Genomic DNA, 23,080 nt, shown 5'->3' on the forward strand with positions numbered 1-23,080 from the left:
AGGTCATTTACAGTGTTTACAAACCATGAACATTGCCCAACGCCAGTTAGGTCATTTACAGTGTTTACAAACCATGAACATTGCCCAACGCTAGTTTGGTCATTTACAGTGTTTACAAACCACGAACATTGCCCAATGCCAGTTTGGTCATTTGCATGGGTTTTTAAACCACAATCACCATCAAATGCTAGTTTTGTCATTTACATAGGTTTTCAAAACAGAACATCACAGTGTTTACAAACCCAATGCCAGTTTGGTCATTTACACAATGTGTACAAATCATGAACATTGCCCAATACCAGTTAAGTCATTTACAGTGTTTACAAATCATGAACATTGCCCAATGCCATTTTGGTCATTTACAGTGTTTACAAACCATGAACATTGCCCAATGCCAGTTTGGTCATTTACAGTGTTTACAAACCATGAACATTGCCCAATGCCAGTTTGGTCATTTACAGTGTTTACAAATCATGAACATTGCCCTATATAATGCTTGATGCACATTCTGTCTAGGATTGATCCCAGTCAATGGGCCAATTGGGCTATTTCTTGTTCCAGCCAGTGCACAACGACTGGTATATCAAAGACTGTGGTATGTGCTATCCTGTCTGATGGATATAAATGACCCCTTGCTACCAATGAAAAATGTAGCAAGTTTTCTCTCCAAGACTATGTCAAAACTATCAAATATTTGACATCCAATAGCCAATAAATCAATGGGCCGAGTGGTGTCCTTAAAAACCCTTTAAACTTAAACAAGTTGGTTGGGAGTCTTTACAGCTGTTCCAAAAGTGATTTTTGCTGCTTGCTGCTCCAACGTGCAAAGAAACCCCCAGTTTATAAGGAAGGAAATGGTTTACACTCAACACATTTTATTTACGGTTATATGGTGTCGGACATATGGCCAAGGACCACACAGATATTGAGGGAGGAGACCCACTGTCACCACTTCATGGGCTACTCTTTTCGATTAGCAGCAAGGAATCTTTTATATGCACCATCCCATAGACAGGATAGCACATACCACAGCCTTTGATGTACCAGTCATGGTACACTGGCTAGAGCGAGAAATAGCCCAATGGGCCCACTGACGGGGATCGATCCCAAACCGACCTCCCATCAAGCGAGCGCTTTATCACTGGGCTACAATGTACGTCTCGCCCCCCCACCCCAGTTAATAATGTCATGTTTTAATATCTTAGGTCTTCTACAAAAAAAAACCCCACGTGTTGACACCATTGACAAATTGATTTATTTTACTGAAAATCAAAATCAAAACAGAAACACCCATGCCTATATGACATGTAATCAGTTAACTACCAAGACATGTAAATGTAGCCAATGCCAGGTCAGCGATCAGCAAAGTGATTGAAAATGCCAGTGGTAGGTATATCTAGAAGGGAACATCCATAAAGAAACGTACCAATGTAAAATGATCCATTGAATGTCAAATAATTTCTAATTTCAAAGCTGCTCTACCGGACACATGTATTAATTTAAGCAGTCACCAGGTGTGGATCTAGGATTTTTTTAATGGGGTGGGTGTGGGGGGGTTAACATTAATGCAAAGTAGTGTGTAAGTGAAAATAAACCTTCCCACCAGCAGCAACAACAAAAGCAGCAGCGAAAGCAGTCACCACCACCACCACCAGCATTACCAGCAAAAGCAGCAGAGCCAGAGCCAGAGGAGCCGGAGCCGGAGCTGGAGCCAGAGGAGTTGGAGCCAGAGCCGGAGCCAGAACCAGAGGAGCCAGAGCCAGAGGAGCCGGAGCCGGAGCCAGAGTCAGAGGAGCCAGAACCGGAGTCGGAGCCGGAGGCAGAGCTGCTGATAATGCTGCTGTGGTGGTGGTGGTGGTGGTGGTGCTGCTGCTGCTTCTGTTGCTGCTGCTGGGAAGGATTATTTTCACTTACATACTACTCTACTTTAGCTATGGATATTGGGAAAAACATCTGTCACGTAAATCCATTGATTGTATTCGATGTATTCTAACGGCAGTCATGCATAATTGTGGGGACCATCCAAACTACATTGATCACCTGTTGCATACATTTTTGATGTGCACAAATTGCTGACATAAATTTGGTACATATAAAGGTTGAGTAGTATATGATGGGTATTCAGGGTAGCATTGAAATGTTGGACAATATTACGCAGCCTCTGTATCTTTAAAAGGTTACATCCACATACTGACAAAACACAAAATCACAATACTAAAAGGCATACTAAAACTAGTTGTAATCAAATCTTCTCTGTAAACATGATACATTTTAAAAGCGTAAATGTCCTTATATACGAGTGTAAATATATATGTATGTACCCTAAAATGTAATATTAGTTAATTAAAGCGCTGTTTAAACTTATATATGAAATGTTAAATTTCAAAACAAACACCACCTATACAGCACCCGCCCTTGCAGATTATAATGAGGCTGCTCGCACAATGGTAAAAGGAGGCTGCTTGGAAAAATTCGTAACATAATAAATAAATAAATAAATAAGCAAGAATATTTATAGCGACCGACAACAAAACATGACAACACCACTAGCCGGATAACCACTAGAACACATTGATTTGTTAATCATCGGCTATAGTACCCAAACAAGGAATAGGATAGGATAACATATTAACGTGAATATATCCAATCATGGTTCAAGCACTACAAGGAAGAGCATTCTCATTAAAAACAAGTTACATCATTTTGCCATATGCTGTCAGCCAGTTACATTACATGGCTACGAGAGAGTGTGTAATGCAATAAAAGAACATGATTTGGCATCCATGTTCAGCGCAGTAAAATCAAGATGCATAACACTATTTTACTTCATTCCTCAGTCTCATTATCATCTAATGTAAGAGTACTCGAGGGTCAAACTCGACCAGGACCAGAGTACTCGAGGGTCAAACTCGACCAGGACCCGAGTACTCGAGGGTAAAACTCGACCAGGACCAGAGTACTCGAGGGTCAAACTCGACCAGGACCCGAGTACTCGAGGGTCAAACTCGACCAGGACCCGAGTACTCAAGTCCAATATTTGGACTCGTGGAGGCCCTACTGCATACATGTGGGCATTATTGACGCTTCGTTGCTGACGTGCTGCACTAGTGTGGGACGGCCTTTATAGTGATAGTGAGCGATGCCAACTTTCACAAACTATTTGACTGGTTCCTGATGTGGTAATTCAGTTCAACGTGAAACCAGCCATGCAAATGTTCTCCTGGTCAGTTTGGATTTCACAATAAAACATTAGCGGTATGTGATCTGTGGTCCATCTGCTAAAACTACTCTTGTCTCACAATGACAATATTTAATGTCCTCAACTTCACACGATGAATAAACTCACAAAGTTGCAAGTTGCTTCAACTAAAACAGACAACACCAAAACAACCGTTTACCACCACCATGTTTACTGGTATAAAAATACTCAATATAAAAATATATAATATACAGAATCTTTACAAATAATAAAAGATATAATTAAAAAAGAAATTTACTTTAAAAAGTATAACAAAACTTCAGCAGACTGATGTCTTTAAAAATAGAAGATATGATCATATGTGAAGTTAACAACACTTCAAACAAATATTGACCGTCAGATGAAAGATAGCCATATGGAAAAACATCATTCTACTGAACGCATTATGCATTGCCTGCAAACCCCAAAAATCTTTTAGACGAAGATTCTGTTGTAATTATCTGTACATGTAGAATTATGTTAACAATGAAATAAACTATTAAAAAATCTTAACAATTAATAATCAAATATTATGCATGAAATTTCCAGATTTATATTTCACAAGAAAAAGATACACATCAACACACTATAAACACGAATACTAGCAGATATAAACAGAGAATAATACATGAGTGACCGTTAGATACCATTTATCTCACGAGTTGTTTTTAAAGGTATCTAATGAGTAAAAGCGAGTTTGATATGTTTTTAAACAATGAGTTGTGAGATACATGTAAGTGGTATCTAACGAACATGAATGTATTATTCGATTTCTTACATATCCTCAAAAACAAGGTTTTAAGCAAATAAAAATAAAAAATAAACTAAAAGTTATTTATAGACGTTGCACTTGTAGCTTACTTACACGTCAAAGACACATGATTGCGAGGTTAACTATATGTCACGGTAATCGATTTCCATCGCGCTGGGTTTTTTATTTATTGGATGTATGGCAATGGTGACCTGGTCATCACCTAGTAGCAGCCAGTCATATGTCTTGAAATCGTTAACACATGTACATGTGTAAACAAGTATGCGTTATCATAAATAACACATGATGTTCTCATCAATGGGTGTGTAAGAAAAATATTTAATAGCAACACAAGTCTATTCCTAATGACTAATTAGCTAATGGCTTAATGTAATAAAACATACTAAAAGCTACAAGATACATGGACATATAATAATCTAAACTAATAATAATGATTGTAAACTGATGGCGAGTGTGTTCTGTACTGTGATTGGTTAATTATATTCTTTTTCCGGGATGAAAAGAAAATAACACCTGGAAAGCTAATGACGTCATTAGAAAGTGACATCATTAGCAATTGGAACAGGCCAAGTTGGTGGTTCAAGGGTCTACAGTTAGATTGTAGCCGGGTATTTTTTTCAAGAAATACCAAATATACAGTTAGTTCCGTAGAAAAACGATTCAGTTTACAATAGACATAACCATATTGAGTTTTTAGATTTGTGTGTGTTATTGTCTATTTGATGCCCGCAAATGTTTCATTTTTAACCTCAGGCTAACGCCAAATCTAAAAACTCCATACGGTTATCTCCTAAATACCAACATATCTATGTACAAAAAATAGTAAACTGTTCAAAATAAAACTTCTTGAAAAAATTTCACATTAAAGTTAGAAACTGATAAATAATTTTGGGTAAATATAAAATCATTGTCATCATATATCAAGTTTAAAAATGTATTATCCACATGGTTCAACATAACTGAGCTAATAAAAATCATATGGAGCACACATGTAATGTTCATTTGTTTTTCAGTATTGTGAGTGTCATAATTTTGACAACTGTGGATTAAACACATGCTGCATTTCTACAATGACTAAGTTAGTCTTATTCTCCAAATACAATTCTTAAAAAAAAAAAAAAACTAAATCAAATACATTGCAAATATTAACTTAATATACATGCATATACTTTATACACAAAATAGATTGATTCACAAAAGAATATACATATTGTACATTAGGCAACCAAGAGCTCACATTGAGTTTGTCAAATAATCAGGTTGCCTGTCAAAGAATTCAGTTGTTACCCTGGGCCCAATTTCACTAAACATCGTAAACCTAGTTTTGCACGTAAACGTAAATCTACGACTAAACCACAGTTCTTGGTACTGTTATTGTACAGCAAATAGTTAGAAATACATGTATTTCATTTCATCATCAAAATGCTCCATTTGATGTAATGATGTAATTTTTTTCATGAAATAGATACCAAGCATGTGTAAACATATGCCCGGTTTAACTACTAGTTGCAGGCGTAAACTTACGATGTTTTGTGAAATTGGCCCCTGATTTTTATTCATGTATTTAGTATACATGTACTATTTTTTATATTTGTTGATTTATCATGTAACTAACTACAGCATGGACTCTGCATGGAAGTTGTATGGCATTGTAACAAGGGTAACAACTGTGGACAAGGGTATAATGTTGTGATTTATCAGTTGTCCAAGTCATAAAAACAGGTTGTCAGGTCACCATGAACAACTGAACAACATAAACATTGATCGCTGTCTTCCTGGTGAACATAGATAGGGAAGACAATATTATGGATCAAACTAGAATGAAAACAAAGATGGACATCATATGGTCATTTGTAGTTCACATCAAATGAACAGATTACTCACGATTTCCCTACCATGTTTTTTTAGCAAATGGAGGAAAGGATGCCATTTTGTGTTCATCCTCAACAGCATTTAATGGGAGCAGCTCAGGCTCCTGACAAGGCTTATCTTTCTTGACGTGATCTCTCACACACTCATGTAGTTTCTTCAAAGAAATGAAACTATCATTTTGGGTACCTGATTTGAAATGCTCACAAATATCACACATTGAATGATTACATTTCTTTTCCACAGCTGTGATAATGGCAGAGGTGAAATAGCTCAATTTTGATTTACCATGGACAAAAGATGTCTGATTACGACCTGAGGAACACCACTGCATCACCCTCAGGGTATTAGCACCTTTAGCTCCAAGATCAGCATCATCCCACAAATCCCAAAGAACAATTGGATATTCTAATGGAGGCAACTCTACCACAGACCCTTTGGCTCCCATGTCCATACTTTCACTGAAACATGTATTTAGTATGAACAGCATGTAAGTGGCATCTATTTTACGGAGGGCTTTCTTCAGTTCAATCTCAGAAATAACATGTTTTTCCCCGCCAATCCCAATCTCTCTCTCTTTGCTATGGTGTCCCACATAACAGAACACAAAATATGTGTTATTATTCTCAATTGTACTCGCAATTTCATCTACTGTTTTCAAAAGAGTCTTCTTCATCTTGCTGGCTTTAGTGTGCTTGCCACTCACGGTATAAATATTCTCCGACCTAAAATAAAGAACAGCAATAAACAGCCTGAAGGCACCACACGACCATTACCCCTGTGCTCTGGCTTAAGGGTAAATATCTCCAAATGTTTGTGGTCAACTTCTATTCATTTTCCAAGTGATTGTACTCCTTTAAACAGTGTCGTAATTTTCACAGAATTTATTCTAAAAAATATACAAAAGTGAATGATGGTGTTCCAACGTCAGTATAATAATACATGTACAGCCCAGTAATTGACATACATTCAAGATGACCTTACTGGACATCAAGTTTACTTTAGTCTTCTCCCCCCCCCCCCCCCCCCCCCCCAAAAAAAAGTGACATGCGAGCATTTTTTTTTTTTAAAGGATTTGGTCCAAGATAGATTTTTAACTTAATTTGGGGATGCTAAATGCAAAAAAACTATGTTGGGCATTTGAGAAATTACATATTAATTTATGGTTGGGCATCTGAGAAATTACATATTAATTTATGGCTTAAAATGAACAAAAACCAAACAGGCGAAAAAATTGTTTTATAAAAAGCATGCAACTGATATCCCAACAATCTTTATATGATTTTGATGACATTAAAGGCGCTCTGTCATGGATGGTTGACCTAATTAATGAGCCAACAAAGTATTACCTGAAAATATATACATTTCATTTGTACCTAAAAGTACTTTATTGAACCATCTACATAACCACCATATCCCACTTATTATTTATATTTTATAAAAATAATTGAATTATGTCAACGGTTCATAATTCAAAGGAAAATAACAGCTATTTGGATAGCAAAGGTGTGACGTATTATTTAGTCATGTAGCGGGCATCCCCCGAATAACCGCAGTGTCATAACGATTTACCAAGCTTGTGTAACGAGAACGCTTGACCATCCTCTGCGACGTAGGGTAAATAGAAAAATAACAACAATGAAACAGGTTATTAAAAATTAATAAAAACATGTACTGAATGATAATAAGCTTATACATTAATTTATTTTAGTAACAGAAGCATGTTCAATGTCGACAATCCCTACTAGTTAGGCCTTTGCATCTATAGGTAAATTTATCGTTAGTCGTACACGAAAAAATCTAACCATCTGGATAGCAAACACCTTCATTTTCCACCTTGTCAAATTTATTATTATGCAAACAGCTGGCTTAGGATAGGAAATGTTACATTTTAAAAGAATACTGTGAACTAGACGGTGTTTGTATACGATGTGGCTATATATACGACGGCCGTGTATATAGCCTCCGCTAACGAGGGCTGGCTATATTCACAGCAGAAATGTATCTAGGCGGTAAATAAGTATTTGATTGATCCATATTACCGAACCATCTGGAACAGGAGGAATACATACTAAGTACTGTACGAACAGTGTGTGGGGTGGGGGTGATTGTATATGAATCTAGCGAAGACTTTTGTGTACTTTTTCCACAGACATATGAATAGCATAATATTGCCCCTGTTGTACTAAAAATAATAATAATAAATAAATAAATAAATACATAAATAAATAAATAAAAATTACAAATTGCAAATTATCAGCTGCTAAGGTAGCTAGATTATCTGATTACAGAGAGCAAACTAAAAATAGTCCTTGAACTTAATAATTTTTCACTGATTGCAATTTTGAGGCTGCTTACTTAAATTTTTTAAAAGTGAATTTTACTGCAAATAAATATGACTTAAAGGTACCGTTACTTTGCTGTATGTAGTCATATTTCAAACTCAAAATATTACTCCAAAAATTATTATTATTATTATTAGCAGCAGCCTACTACTACCTTTTTGGGGTGGAGGGGGCTGGGTTTTATATGGGTTTTTTATCTATAAAAATGCAATATTAATGTGTGCACTCACACAAATGACAGGCTGAACTTTCCCCTGCACGTAGAACTGTATTCAACTGGGTTAAGTTATAATTAAGCCAACCTTTAGACAGGCAAAATTAACATGCGACAGTACACTGGGTTTTTAACGCTATACATTAAACCGAATGACCACTTTGTGAACCAGTCAAAATAATTTGCAAACATTTAGCGAACAAACGACTGTCTGGATATTAGCGACGCTGGAAAAAATGTTACCCGTTTTCAAATCGAGCACCATCTAGACACCCGCTCCTACTAAATTCCATGCACGTGCACCTGCAGTGGTACTATGTATGGTAGCTCTGTAAAACCCAACCAAAAGACACAAATTATTATTTACTTTTTAAATCATATTAATACAGTGGACAATTTCCACGACGTCAGCCAACCCTCTGATGCTTTAAAGTCTTCTATGCCAAGTTGCTCGGTGAACTGAAGAGCGTTTTCTTTTAAAATTGGGCCGGAAATTGGAAGTTTTAGATCTTGCCTGATTAAACCATTGGTGCAACAATCCATTTAGATTTTCAAACTTTCCATTTGTTATTCGTTTTCTCTCCCCAGAAATGTTAGCATCATACAATTGCAGGTAGTTTTGTTTGTGCTTTATGATGTCCGATACTGTCTATTTTAAATTCTTGTGCTAAATCTTTCTGTTTTGACTGTGAATTTGAATCAAATTCTTGTATTAATTTGACTTTAGTTTGTAACGAAACTTTGCCGTTTCTTGGGTCGCTCCGTCATTATAAATGAAATAAGACAACACAAAATATACGTATGTATGTATGTATGCCCACAAATGACTGTCAGGTCAGATGTCGGGAATTAACGTGCTTATATCAATTTAATGTTCAAAAGCACGCTCGTTGCAAGCACAATTTCTGACTAGGGCCAGAAACTGCGCTCACAACGAGAGGGGTGGGGAGAGTGTTAGTAAAAAAAAAAAAAAAAAAATTAAAAACGTTTATACATTTGATTAGATAAAAATACTAATTAATGGTTAAATAAACTTTACAAGGAAGTTAAAAAGTGTTTATACAAAGGGTTAAAAAGGGTTTCTACAAATGAGTAGGTAAAAAGTAGAATATTGACAATAAAATATGTCTGGTTAATCTGGTATTTATGTCGGAGGAGAGTAGACGGGAAGGTCTGCCCCATTTTAATTCATTTCCCTAAGCCGTCCCGTCCACCACCTCCACCATAATGGAAATGTTAAGAATTGGAAAGTGGAGATTGATGAATGATATCTCCATATTAACCATAACATGAACCCACATAAAACTATGTGATTGGTGCTGTGACTTAACTTTTTTTTTTCTTCTTGAAAGTGTGCTGTGACTTAACTTAAGTCAAAAGAGCTATCACCTAAAAAATATACGAGCGACTCGCACCTATTTATACAAATATAACTCGCCAAATTCATAAGAGTGAAATCAGTTAGGTATCAACACACACACTAAAATTAATCCGATTGATCCAATGGCTGCTTAATTAGTTGAACAAGGATCGTCCACTGCCAAGTAATCAGAACGCCATCGCTATAATCGCACTCGTGTGAAGTTTACTCTTATTGTGGTAGGCCCATTGTTCAAATCCCAATCCGGTGTAGACAGAGGTAATTAATGCATGAACGATTCTTACGTTCATGATTTTTGATCCAGAGTAGACAGAATACGGATTAGGCAGAGATTTATACCTAAAAGATAAACGGTAGCCGGACGGGGCATTAGAAATGAACCGGTTTACACAGAGATTCGGATTACACAGAATCCGATTTTGACAGAGTCCACTGTAATTAAAAAAATTGTGAGTTCATGTTTTGACTGTTTATTATTTTATTTCAGCGTATTCGCCAATATTTTGTCATGAAATGATATATATTTTAATTATTTGCCATGTATATAGCCAGCCCTCATACGGCGGTCGTATATATAACATTCACGGATACCATACACGGCTGTCGTATATATAGTTGGTTTTGCTGTACATTTCGTGACTTTTCACAAAAACAGTTCCAAAATTTAAAAATGAAGTGTGTCATGGAATTGCCTCAATTAAAATGTTTTGGATGATACAATAACGAGGTTTGGTATACCAAATGAATGTAATTTCCATTTATAATCCATATTTAGTGAAATAAGGCCCACTAAATTCGTGACTGAGAGCCTTTAACATATATGTATATACCGTATTTCCACTAGAATTATGACCACATTTCAATTCAAGTATTTTTCAAAAACTGACAGTGATCGTAATATTTTCCCAGCCAAATAAAAAGTTGCTAGTGGGTCGTAGTTTTCGAATTTGACCCAAAAAAGACGATCAATGGCAATCAAACAATTTCGTTATTTACAAACTGTTGTGTAGACATTCACTAGTTTCATTACTTAATATTAATTTAGGCTCGTTTTCTAAATTTTAATATCATATTCACTTATATTTTATACTTACAGAAAGAACCACACTTTACACTTAAAGGTGCAGACACTAGTTTCAGCCTGTGAAAATGGACACCAAATTTAGTTAATCTATAAACCTGTAGCACATTTGAATAGGTTATAACAGAAAGAAGCTTAATTATGTGATGTTTAAACAGGGAAAGGCCGTCTAAAAATACCTAAAGCTTATTTTGATAACCATTACTTCTGAGACGAACGTGCGTTTTTGGAAAGATGGAAAATGTAGTTTAGGGTATTGCAAAATCCCGGATGACCAGAACCACTTCAAGTGTACGACAATTAATACTCTAAACATTAAAATGTGAGTACTTCTAATTTAAATTAGCATAAATGGATTTAATACTGAAAAATATGTCTTAGTGTTTAAAAACTAGGGCCTGTCACTTTAACTATCCCACATCCCATTTCTTACTCGCAGGCTAAAATCTGTCAATTATTTGTTTTAATGGTGAATATTCATGCATCTTGAAATTATGCCTTACATTCTTAGATTATTGTCCATACACTGCTGAAGGTGATGGTAGGTCTAGATTGGGCATATACATTTAAGTTTGCATTGGTAATGAATGATAGATGCAGGCTCATCTGTGAACATCACAAATTCACATTGTGGACCTTTAAATTTTCTAGGTAGAACATTACATACTTCGTCTATGCTTTCTCCTGTTACAAAACATCAGTGTCTTACTAATAATGTACACTGTTTAATCAGTTAGTTCTGGAACAGTGAATTGCATGAAGTACTATTATTGTATCAGATTCCGCCTGCTTGGTCTTTAGGTGTTCAACATTCATCTCAGTGTTATTACTCTACACTGCATCTTCATCAGCGAAACCCTCCCCCCCCCCCCCTCATCCACCCATTTGCATTCAAGGCAAAAAAACATTTCAAGGAGGAAATCAGTTATTTTAACATAGCTTTCTGTTCAGTATGAGGTACTGGCATCCCACTTAGGGGTTTGTATATCTTATGCATTTAATTATTTTATGTAATTTGGTTAACAGCAACAGGTAGTGATCAAATACAACATGCCAGCATATTTCTCAAGCATTTTTTCTTCTTCGGATTTTAGATTTTGAACCAATGCCAATCCACCAGCAATTAAGACTGACTTGCCCAATAATTTCACAGGTACATTTGGATCTTGGTTTTGTTTCAACAATGGATATTGGTACAGGTAGTAAGTCGTTCTTTATGATTAACACAATATTCACTTGCTGGCTGGCTTGGTATGCTGTAACTAGTGCAACGTATTCATTCAGTGTTTATTCAGCTCAAAGATTGTACCCGATTCAATTTTGTACTTTGGGCCTTTTGACTATAAAACTACCAAAACAAAACTTTATCAAAATATGATATCTGCATTCTGGTTAACATTAAATTCTGTGAAGTAACTTATGACATCATCAACAGCAATAAGAACATACATTGTTGTCATACAAGTTTTTATTTTAATCAGACATGGCTGAAGGTTTTTAAAAAATTTGTCCTATGAAACTCTTTAATTGCAAAAAGATTAAACATTATATTCCTGCCAATTCCTGATCAGCAGCTACAGGGCAGCAGGGCCAAATAATATATTATATCAGTCTCTATCCATATTTCATATATACCTGAACCCTTTGTGTGATCTCAGATAACTTTATAGATACAGTTAGTTCATAGTGATGTGTGAACCTCCCATCATAGATATGTTTCCCATAATATTGTCTTAAAGCTCATACCAAATCTTTAAATTTGATATATACTCTTCAACAAAAAGTAGGGGAACCTGAAATATTAATGTTAATATCAACTATAAGACCGAACATATGTTTTGACCAGAGACATCCTTGTAAAGAAGTTCAGGTCTGTTTATCAACACACCGAAACACATTCCATAGCTTGCACATGCATCACACAGTTGCTCCGTACACGTGTGTGGGGTGTCATTCTCGATTTTGACAATTTCCAGGAAGGTCGATTAATTACGGTGGAACATTATTTCTGTCAATCATTTTCATTCTGTTGATCATACAGTTGTTATTGTTTTGTTTTTAGTCATTTTTATTGTTTGAATTTGCGATTTACTGATAATAAAAAAAACCTGTCAACTTTCAAATTTCACTTCTGACCCCAATCGTCCTTCAAGATCTTTGGTGGTCATAAAACCTACTGTAATACTGAGCTACCAGTTGTAATGTTTGCCCAATTAATTCACTATTATCATATAACCATTCCCCACAGCTAATATACCTTACAATTTTGGCAATTGTAAATTCTTATTAGAGTTCCCCTGCTTTTTTGAAGAGTATAGAATGCATTAACAGCTGCAATGACTGTATACATATATACTAGCGGAAAAAAGTAACAGTGTAACTTGAAACATCATATAAAATTAACACGGCTCAATATTTTAGCCTGATGTTTTGCACAGTTGACCAGTGAACGCACCGCCACACAATCGCGGGGTCAATTCCGTATTGGCACGTGCCGTTTCGCTTCTTGGACATGGGTCTGTTTTTCAAGCTTTTTCCGCCCAACATTTTACTGCTCCAGCTTTTGTCGACATTGCTACTGTCGGGTCATTGTTTGGCAAACGGTGGAACAGAAAAGCAGGTTTTTTCGGTTGAAAGTGGTCGTAGAGCAATGCCCAGGCTAAATGTAAATGACCGCCTTCGCGCAATTGGTATGATCCAGGCTGAAATGCTCCATTGCGCTGTTGCTACGCAATTTGGTGTCAACATAAACACTATTCAGGCTTTGTCGAGACGTTTTCAACAATTTGGTAATGTCAGAGACCGACCACGTGCAGGTTGTCCACGCGTGACGTCACGACAGCAGGACAATCATATCCGACTCGTGCACCTCAGGAATCACTTCCAAACGGAAAGTCTGACAGCGCGGACCATTCCTGGATTGCGTGCCATCAGCCCCAGAACTGTACGGAATCGATTACGTGAACGGCGTATTTGTCCGCGACGTCCGGCTGTCCGTTCAGTTTTGCTAAGACGCCATCGTGTAGCGCGTCTGGCTTGGTGTAGAAGACACTTGCGCTTTAATCACCGAGACTGGGCGGGTATTCTGTTTACGGACGAGTCCAGGTTTCACTTAGACGGCAGCGACGGCCTTTCAAAGAGTCTATCGTCGTGTTGGAGAACGTTTTAGTGACGCCTGTATTGTGGAGCGACGTGCTTTTGGCGGAGGCAGTGTCATGGTTTGGGGTGGTATCACGTCAACTGGACGAACACCTATTGTGGTCACCGATGGCAATTTGAACGCCGTAGGCTACCGTGACGACATTATCCAGGCTCACGTCATCCCATTTGTGCAAGGACAGCAACGCCACATCACGCTTCAGCAAGACAACGCTAGACCTCACGTCGCCCGGGTGGTAAGGGATTTCTAGCTCAGCAGAATACCGATGTGTTGCAGTGGCCTGCAGTCTCACCCGATCTTGCACCAATCGAGAACGTCTGGGATGAGATGCAACGTCGTGTACGTGCGCTGCCTAACCAGCCGGTGACGTTGGCAGCGCTGGGTCAGACGTTAGTCCAGATCTGGAACGGCATTCCCCAGGCATTCTTCAACAATTTGGTAGGCTCTATGAGGCGACGGTACCAGGCCTGCATCGACGCAAACCGTGGCCATACGCGCTATTAACTTTGTGAACTGGTTTTTTACCCCCGTGTCTTTCATCCCCAATACCAATGAAATGACGGATGCTGTGACATTTTAAATGAATTGAAGTTTTGCAGATTTGCCTATTAACCATGCTATCTGATCGTTTCATCGTTTTATGTCTTGAAATTATGTTTTTATCAACATGATAACCATACACAGTTACTTTTTTCCGCTAGTATATATCTTCAACTATTTGGATACATTTATATGGTCAATCTGTCAATGATAATGTTAACAATATTAATTTTAGGGGTTGGGGATTGAAAAATGGGCATATATATCTGACATTGGTTAACTTGAACTGATAATACTAATAGACCAATTGAATATCAGTACCGATCATATTGGAGGCAAATCTTTGTCATTTCAATTTCCATTAAAAAGCTGTTTGAAAACATGCATCTGTTACCCCCCTCAAATAATGATATAAAGAGGGAACCTCACTCAAACATAAAACTAGCTATAAAACCATCACCAAACGTAACTCAACTAAAGCTAACCCTAATCCTATCCTTAACCCTAACCAACGGGGTAACAGTTGGATATTATGACAATATTATACCCCCCTCCCCCAATAATAATATTAGATCTGTGCCTGTACATAGTAGGTACATGTGTATAGACATAAATTCTTTAAAAACACCCAGATTTTAACATGTAGACTATGGCATACATGTATGTTATTCAGGTGTGTTTTTTTTAACTATTTGAAATACATTTACAAAATATATAATTCCCTTCCAGAGATCGTAAAATAATTCTCCCCAAATTTCGTTTACTTGACAATGTCTCTGTGATTTGGAGAAAGTGATAGCTAATTTGATGAATACTAACATTACTCAAGCTTGATTGGTTTTTAAAATGTAAGTTTAGACTACACTAACCATGCACTTTGAAATACCACCACAATTACACACCGATTGTTTTTTTTTAAATCCACTAATATATTATTTTTTACTAATGTTTCATACATACTTAACTTTTCTTTATTTTTTTTTTTTTTTTAATTTAAAACTGTTAGTTATATAGTGAATAAAAGGTGTGGTGTTTTGCATTATGAGGCTTCACAATATTTGTTTCTAAAATAAATGTTTATAATGCATGACAGACACAGAATTGAGAAAAATATGGTAGAGATCAACAGTATTATAAGTAATGTTGTCTTTTTAAGTTCATATCAAATCAATCACATTATCACTGACATTGTTTCCAGCTCAGTATGTTGATGTTATTATAGTTCACATCAAATCAATCACATTATCACTGACATTGTTTCCAGCTCTGTATGTTGATGTTATTATAGTTCACATCAAATCAATCACATTATCACTGACATTGTTTCCAGCTCAGTATGTTGATGTTATTATAGTTCACATCAAATCAATCACATTATCACTGACATTGTTTCCAGCTCTGTATGTTGATGTTATTATAGTTCACATCAAATCAATCACATTATCACTGACATTGTTTCCAGCTCAGTATGTTGATGTTATTATAGTTCACATCAAATCAATCACATTATCACTGACATTGTTTCCAGCTCTGTATGTTGATGTTATTATAGTTCACATCAAATCAATCACATTATCACTGACATTGTTTCCAGCTCAGTATGTTGATGTTATTATAGTTCACATCAAATCAATTCCATTATTAATAAAGTCATCTTTTTTTAGTTCATATTAATTTAAAAGCATCAACAGTAATGTTGTCACTTTAAATCAATAGAATAACCAGTCATATAGTATTTTTAAGTTCACATCAAATCAATTACATTATCAGTCATGTTGTCTTTTTAAGTTCACATCAAATCAGTTACATTATCAAGGAGTTGTCTTTTTAAGTAAAATAGGTACTGTTGTCCTTTCCAGTTCACATGAAATCAAAACATTATCAGTAATGTTGTCTTTGTTAAGTTCACATCAATCACATTATTCCTACCATGTTTTCTTAGCAAAATAAGGAAAGGATGCCATTTTAGCATCATCATCTACTACTTTTGGGGGGAGTAGCCATGGTTCTTGGTAATATTTATGCTCAACGTGATCTCTCACACATTTGTGTAGTTTCTTCAATGGAATGGCTCTATCACTCTGTGTACTTGATTTGAAACCATTACAAATATCGCATTCTGATTTATCACATATATCAGTTGCAGCTTTAATAATAGCCGAGGTGAAAAGGCTGAGTTCACATGTCTTGCTGTAAAACGATCTCTCATTAGATTGTGATGAGCACCACTGTAATGCCCTCAGAGTACCGCCACCTTCTGCTTCAACATCATCATCATAAAGAACTGGATATTGAATTTGGGGTGAAGATTGACCTGTTCCTTTAGCTCCTAGTTCCGATCCTCCACTGTAACAACAGTCCAGTATGAACAGCTTGTAGGTGGCATTTATGTCATGCAATGCAGTTTTCAGTTTCTCATTGGAAATTTCACTCTTATCCCAACCAACCTTGAATAGTTTATTTTCTTGGTGTCCCGAATAAAAGAACACAAAATAAGACTCTGTGTTGTTATTCTTCATTTTTGAAGCAATACTCTTTAATTTTTGTAAGGTGTTCTTTTCCATGTCACTGGCATTGGTATTCTTGGCCTGAACGGTATAGATATTATCTGACCTAAAATGAAGAATAACAACACAAATACAAGACACACATCTCAAAGTGGAACATCAACTCAACACAAGTTCATATGTTAGATTACACTATCTTACATTTAGCACCTATCTGAAAAATGTTACGTTATTTTGAGTGATAGAGGGAAGAATTTAAAAAAGGCAGAAATTTGTCAAAATATTTTTTTAAATGTATAAATGAGGTTTTGATACTATAAAATGGTAGAATAAAGTCTGAAAAAAATGAGCATCAGTAATTTGATGCAATATATATGTTACTTATTTCAAAGGAAATCTTGATATTCATAATGTGTCATGTTCAGAAACCATAATCAACCAACTGAAGCCTTTGCTACCAGAGAAATACTTGTTAAATTGTTACCCAAACAGCTTCTGAAACAAGTCATTAATTAACAGTGTTCTTGACACTAGTTTAATAGCAGGGCATTTTAATGCAAATGTGATATTTTTAAAAAGCATGTTCTGGGTAGACCTATATCACTGAACATCTGACATTTAATCACACATACACGTACATATAGATTACTGCATGAATGGAAGTGCCATATGGAATTTATGAAACGAGTTCGGGAATGTTTCATTTCCCTGGCAAGAACGAGGTCTATAAAATAATTTCCAAACAACTTTCATAAATTTCGTATGGCACCCCTACGAATGTTATAATTAATTTATTATTCACAAACTGATTTATTAAAAAAACCACCTAAATTTATAATAAATATAGATATGGAAACTGACCATTTGTTAATTTTTGAAGAAAAAAAGGGTTTTAAAATCAAAATTATTTGTTTTATATTTAAATAATTGATGAGAAAGTGTATTTATAACAGTATGTATGATTACTGTATCAATGTACTAAGGTTAAAAATAATTAAACCATAATTAATAATTACATAATACTGGATCATCTAAACAAATTCATCTTTTTCTTTCTTCTTTTTTTTGTATTGTGGGTAGTATTTATATGACAGTAAAAACAAACAGTTCATATTTAACCTTCAAAGACTGGATTAATTTTAGACAAAAAACACATTGAGGGGGGTACAAATTTATAACTTACTAACATATTTTCACTTAAATCTTTTATAAATACCTAAACTAAAGTTTATTTTTAAATCGGTAGGTATTATTTTCGTGGGTTTTTATAATTTTTATGATTTCCTGTTGTTCTTTTATTATTTCTGGTGAGTGACGTGTGCAAAAATGGTAGGCAATATGAATTGGGGAATGCACTGTATCCAGAAGGTTAACTAGATATTAAAAGCAATAACAGACCAAATGTTTCTACACTACTTTTCAATATCATCATCCGTGACCTCAACAATATATTTAGCTCATTTATCCTTCAAGCTAGCGGTGTCAGGAAAATACAACTCTACTGGCTGGCTCATCAACCATCCTTATGACTTTCATCATCTTCAAATTGGGTACCACGAAAAAAAAGAAAAAAGGTTTTAAACAGCCCCAGTAAAGACACATTTTATTAGATGTATGGAAGGAAATAGTGTTTATATTAATATATCCGATAGTTAATTTTAAAAAACGAGACCCGTTTTTTTAACAGTAATTTTTTTCCTGAATCGCCTCAATAAAAAAACCTCTGTCAGATGCCAAGTGGGCTATTTTAAGCCTATGACGCGCAACGAGGGATTCCCAGAATGCTAAGAGAATTTTACAAAATGTTGGAACGAAGTGATGTTAGTGAAGTTTCTTACACTTATTCATCACATAAAAAAATTATAGTAATAATGGAGAAAGCCTTGTCGTATGAGTTCGAGCCTGAATTTGATAGCAATGATCTGTCGATAGGACTGTCGAGATCATATCGGACGAGTTGGAAAAAGCCAAGAATGAATGTTTTCAAGACTTGAATAGTTGGTAAGACAAATTTTAACTTTGTTCTGTTTTGCAAACTTTTGTAAAAAAAAATAAAAGAAATGTTTTTACCATCTGTAGTGTTTTATGGTACGATTTTAAAAGTCTAAATATTCTCAAATATGCCCTATTCACATCAGATTTCATACAGTGGTAAATTCGGAATAATTACTGGTGCTGTTATGTCATTATGGAATTCACCTCTTGTTTTTGTTTTGTTTTGTTTTATCTTGGAAATTACACCATTCATGATGGAACTGCTATTTAAGCATGTGATTTATATATAAAATGACTGGTGATAAAAAAAAGGGAAACACTATTTGTTACAGGCCCTTTCGATATACCAGTATTTTATTTTTAAAAAGTCCATCTACATGTATTAGTATTGTACACACGCAGTAACTATCCACACACACACACACACACCACACACACACACACACACACACACACACAGAGACACACAAACGCAGACACACACACACACACACAGACAATCGGGGTGAAATGGTCAGATTTTGGTGAAATTTGGTGGAAAAGATTGGGGTAATGTTGAGTATTTAAAGCTGCAATGCTAGCAATGATGCCTCATTTCCATTTCGACATTGACGAGTTACAAGATGCCAAGACTAAGCCTGCCGAATCGAAACATTGCAATAGGCAACCTCCAGTTAGGTGAATCGCAGTCAGCAGTCGCACGCCACGTGAACGTCCATTAGAGCCCCATTTCACGTCTCTGGGACGGGTATCAGTGGAAGACCTCGCATAACAACTGCAGCACAAGAACGCTACATCCGGGTTCTGCACTTGCGTCACCGAACTGCCACAGCAACGAACACAGCTGGACACATACCTGGTTTGAGAAGGGTGTCTGCACAAACCATTCGGAACCGACTTCGAGAAGCTGGTTTACGGGCTAGGAGACCGTATGTTGGCCCTGTCCTGCGATGTCAACATCAACATTTACGTGTTCGCTGGTGCACGAATGTACAGGGGTAGAACTTGGGAAACTGGCGGCGAGTATGGTTCAGCGACGAGTCACGTTTCCTTCTACAGCGACGTGATGGACGACAACGTGTTTACTGACACCACAATGAACGTTTTGTCAACAACTGCGTTGCCCATGTTGACAGATTCGGTGGAGTTGGTGTCATGATGTGGGGAGCCATCTCATACACCAGCAGAAGTGAACTCGTGTTCGTACAAGGCAACCTGGCAGCTGTACACTACCGGGATAAAATTCTTCGCCGTCACATGCTTCCCATTTTGGATCGACAGAGAGAACTCTTTCAGCAGGACAATACCAGGCCATATACGACACATGTAACAATGGATTCTTCAGATAACCCATGCAAAACCTGTGGTTTTCGTAACACGTCTATAACCCAAGCATGTGAAAAGCCGCCAGTCCACGGCTACAGGCTAAGGTTTTCGGCGTGTTACGTAGCCCGGGTTAACCTAACGTTATATGATAACCTGGTGTTACTTAGCACGAGCGAAACTGGTCCATTCAGTCTATGCCAAGGAGATGTCGTGCAGTGATTGCTGCTGCTGGTACCGATTTCAGTGCCCTCGTGCGACGCTGTTTGATGATGAAAATGCCTCCATTGCTGTCAGTCCATAGCAAGAACATTGTCACATACTCATGTCAAATTTGACTATGATACGATAATAAATAACGAAATTATGTCATTTGTATTAAAGAGATAATTCCAGGAATATTTCGCCTATGCATTTCTTTTTTGACAGAGTATATATATATATATATGTACTATGAAATATAGGTTGTAGTTAATAATGCAGCTAGGGGTACAGAAAATTGCAACTAGTCATTTAATCAAGTTAATGTACACTTCCGTTCGTACACATTGATATATACACAAACATGCTTATTAATTGCAAATATCAAAACTTTATTAAGATGCTGTTTTAACCAGTCAATCCTTGATCAATGAGTCCCTTTTTCTTGGTCTCCCCAAGACATGGTCGCAAGTATTTCTGTTGAGCACAAAAAATATTGTACATTTTATTTTCTGTAAAAGGAGATTGCACACAATCTGACAAACAATAATAGAAATTGGAAATTTTATTGACGTAAAAAAATAAAAGAACAAGTCGATGACTACTTCACGTTTCAGTAGTAACAAAGAGCCTTTGTTGCAAGCGACTGAGCGTGAAAGTGCCGGAAGTAATTTAGTGCATGTTTGGGCTGCTTAGCGCACATGCAAATCAAGGGCAGATAAGTATATGTTTCTAATAGAGGCTATAGATGCAAAGGCCTAACTAGTTGGGATTGTCGATATTTAACATGCTTCTGTTACTAAAAAAATTAATGTATAAGCTTATCATTCAGTACATGTTTTTATTAATTTTTAATAACTTGTTTTCATTGTTTTGTTTTTTTCTATTTACCCTACGTCGCAGAGGACGGTCAAGTGCTCTTGGTAAATAATTTCGCAGGGCTCGAACTTAACGGCGGCAACGACGGCAATCCAGTGCCATATAAACTGCTGTCGGTTGGGGGCATCACCGATGGCACTTTCGTGCCGCCGGATAAAAATGACTGCCGTCGGTAAAGCTCCTCACCGACGGCAAAATGTATAAACGTGTATGAACATTATCTGCCAGTATTTAAAATGGACGTTTGGGTCCTCGTTGGAGTTAATGGGCGTTAAACTATATTTATGTTCTCACTGCATTTTGCCTCCTCGCTTTCGTCTTCTGCTGTCCCTTTTCACGTTTGGCAGCCCCATTTGTTTTTCTGCGCCCCGCTTTATTTTTTGGCATCCGACACCATATAAAAGTAAATAAAATATGTTGAGTCCGTCGTTAAATAAAACATTTCCTTCCTTCCGCACCTCTATTTCAAAATGCACACATTTTCACACCGAAAAACACTGAGCAGTCTGCATACTGGACATCAAAGTGTAGCGTTCCTGGTTTTCTGTCGATCTATCATTTCATATTTCCTTGGTTATTATTTTATTTGGTTCTTCTTCTTATTATTCTTCTTATTAATTATATTAATCTCTAATATTAACTGTACTAATAAGGGAATGCCAGGAACGTTACGTTGTGCATGTTATAAAGTATGGTATGAGACCAGTCTAATTTATATTGTGGTGGAAAATTACTCGGGGGTTGTCGGTAGGTTACGGGCTTCGTTATTATCTGACCAATCGGGTTTAAGGGTTATGAAAGTCTGTGCAGATCGGGCCGAGGCATTATCCTTTACTTGGTTTTTGGGTTTCAAACAAGTAAGTCGTGTTTTGTTTTGTATGATGGTTTTTTTTATTGAATTTGTGCTTGCTTCCAAATCATTAGAACGTATTTAATATTATTATGGGTGGGGAAGAGATTAATTAACTAAATGGTTGTATTTGGCTAAAGGAAATTCCTTTCCCAACAATGATGCTAGCACATTTTTAGTGGGTTGGGAGTTTATCCGTCTAGGGCAGCGTGTCAAGGAATCTGCTTTCCAAATTAGCAAAACGGAGCTAACGAAAAGGGTGCCGTTAGACTATAATAGGAAGTAGGATTCGGGGTATGACTTGTTGAAGAAACGCTTTCCGAATTAGCAAAACGGAGCTAACGAAAAGGGTGCCGTTAGACTATAATAGGGAGTTGTTTTTCCATGTTTTGAGAAGAGCTAGCGGACATCTCAATCTCATTTAGTATGGGTGAATGTTGTTGTGATGGGAAGGTGTTAATTAAAAGGGAACTTAGATTTATTTGTAAATAACTATTAAAATTTCTGTCTTTGTCTTTGTATTGCGAAATGTTGAGAACTGTTTTCTGTGTTGACCCCCCTGAATAAATATATAATCTGTTCTATTGTTATGTAGTCTGTCTGATACTAGTATTTAGACGTGGTATGTCAAGGCCGCTTATTTAGTGTTAATTACATTGAAGTCTACAACTGAAAGGGGTAGCTGGACCCGGGTAAAATTAAAAGTGGCATGATTTCGTTTCCTA

General features: G+C 36.4%; 1 protein-coding gene across 1 annotated transcript in view; it reads right to left on the reverse strand.

The window, feature by feature from the left end:
* Positions 1–4,718: 4,718 nt before the first annotated feature.
* LOC121379957 overlaps positions 4,719–23,080 on the reverse strand; it is a 39,903-nt gene continuing 21,541 nt past the window's right edge. Inside the window, exon 6 of the mRNA XM_041508654.1 lies at positions 4,719–6,604. Coding sequence (XP_041364588.1) covers positions 5,902–6,604 — 703 coding nt within the window. The 3' untranslated portion in view covers positions 4,719–5,901. The remainder of the gene's footprint in view (positions 6,605–23,080) is intronic.

Source organism: Gigantopelta aegis, chromosome 8, assembly GCF_016097555.1.
Source record: "Gigantopelta aegis isolate Gae_Host chromosome 8, Gae_host_genome, whole genome shotgun sequence".
Lineage (NCBI taxonomy): Eukaryota > Metazoa > Mollusca > Gastropoda > Neomphalida > Peltospiridae > Gigantopelta > Gigantopelta aegis.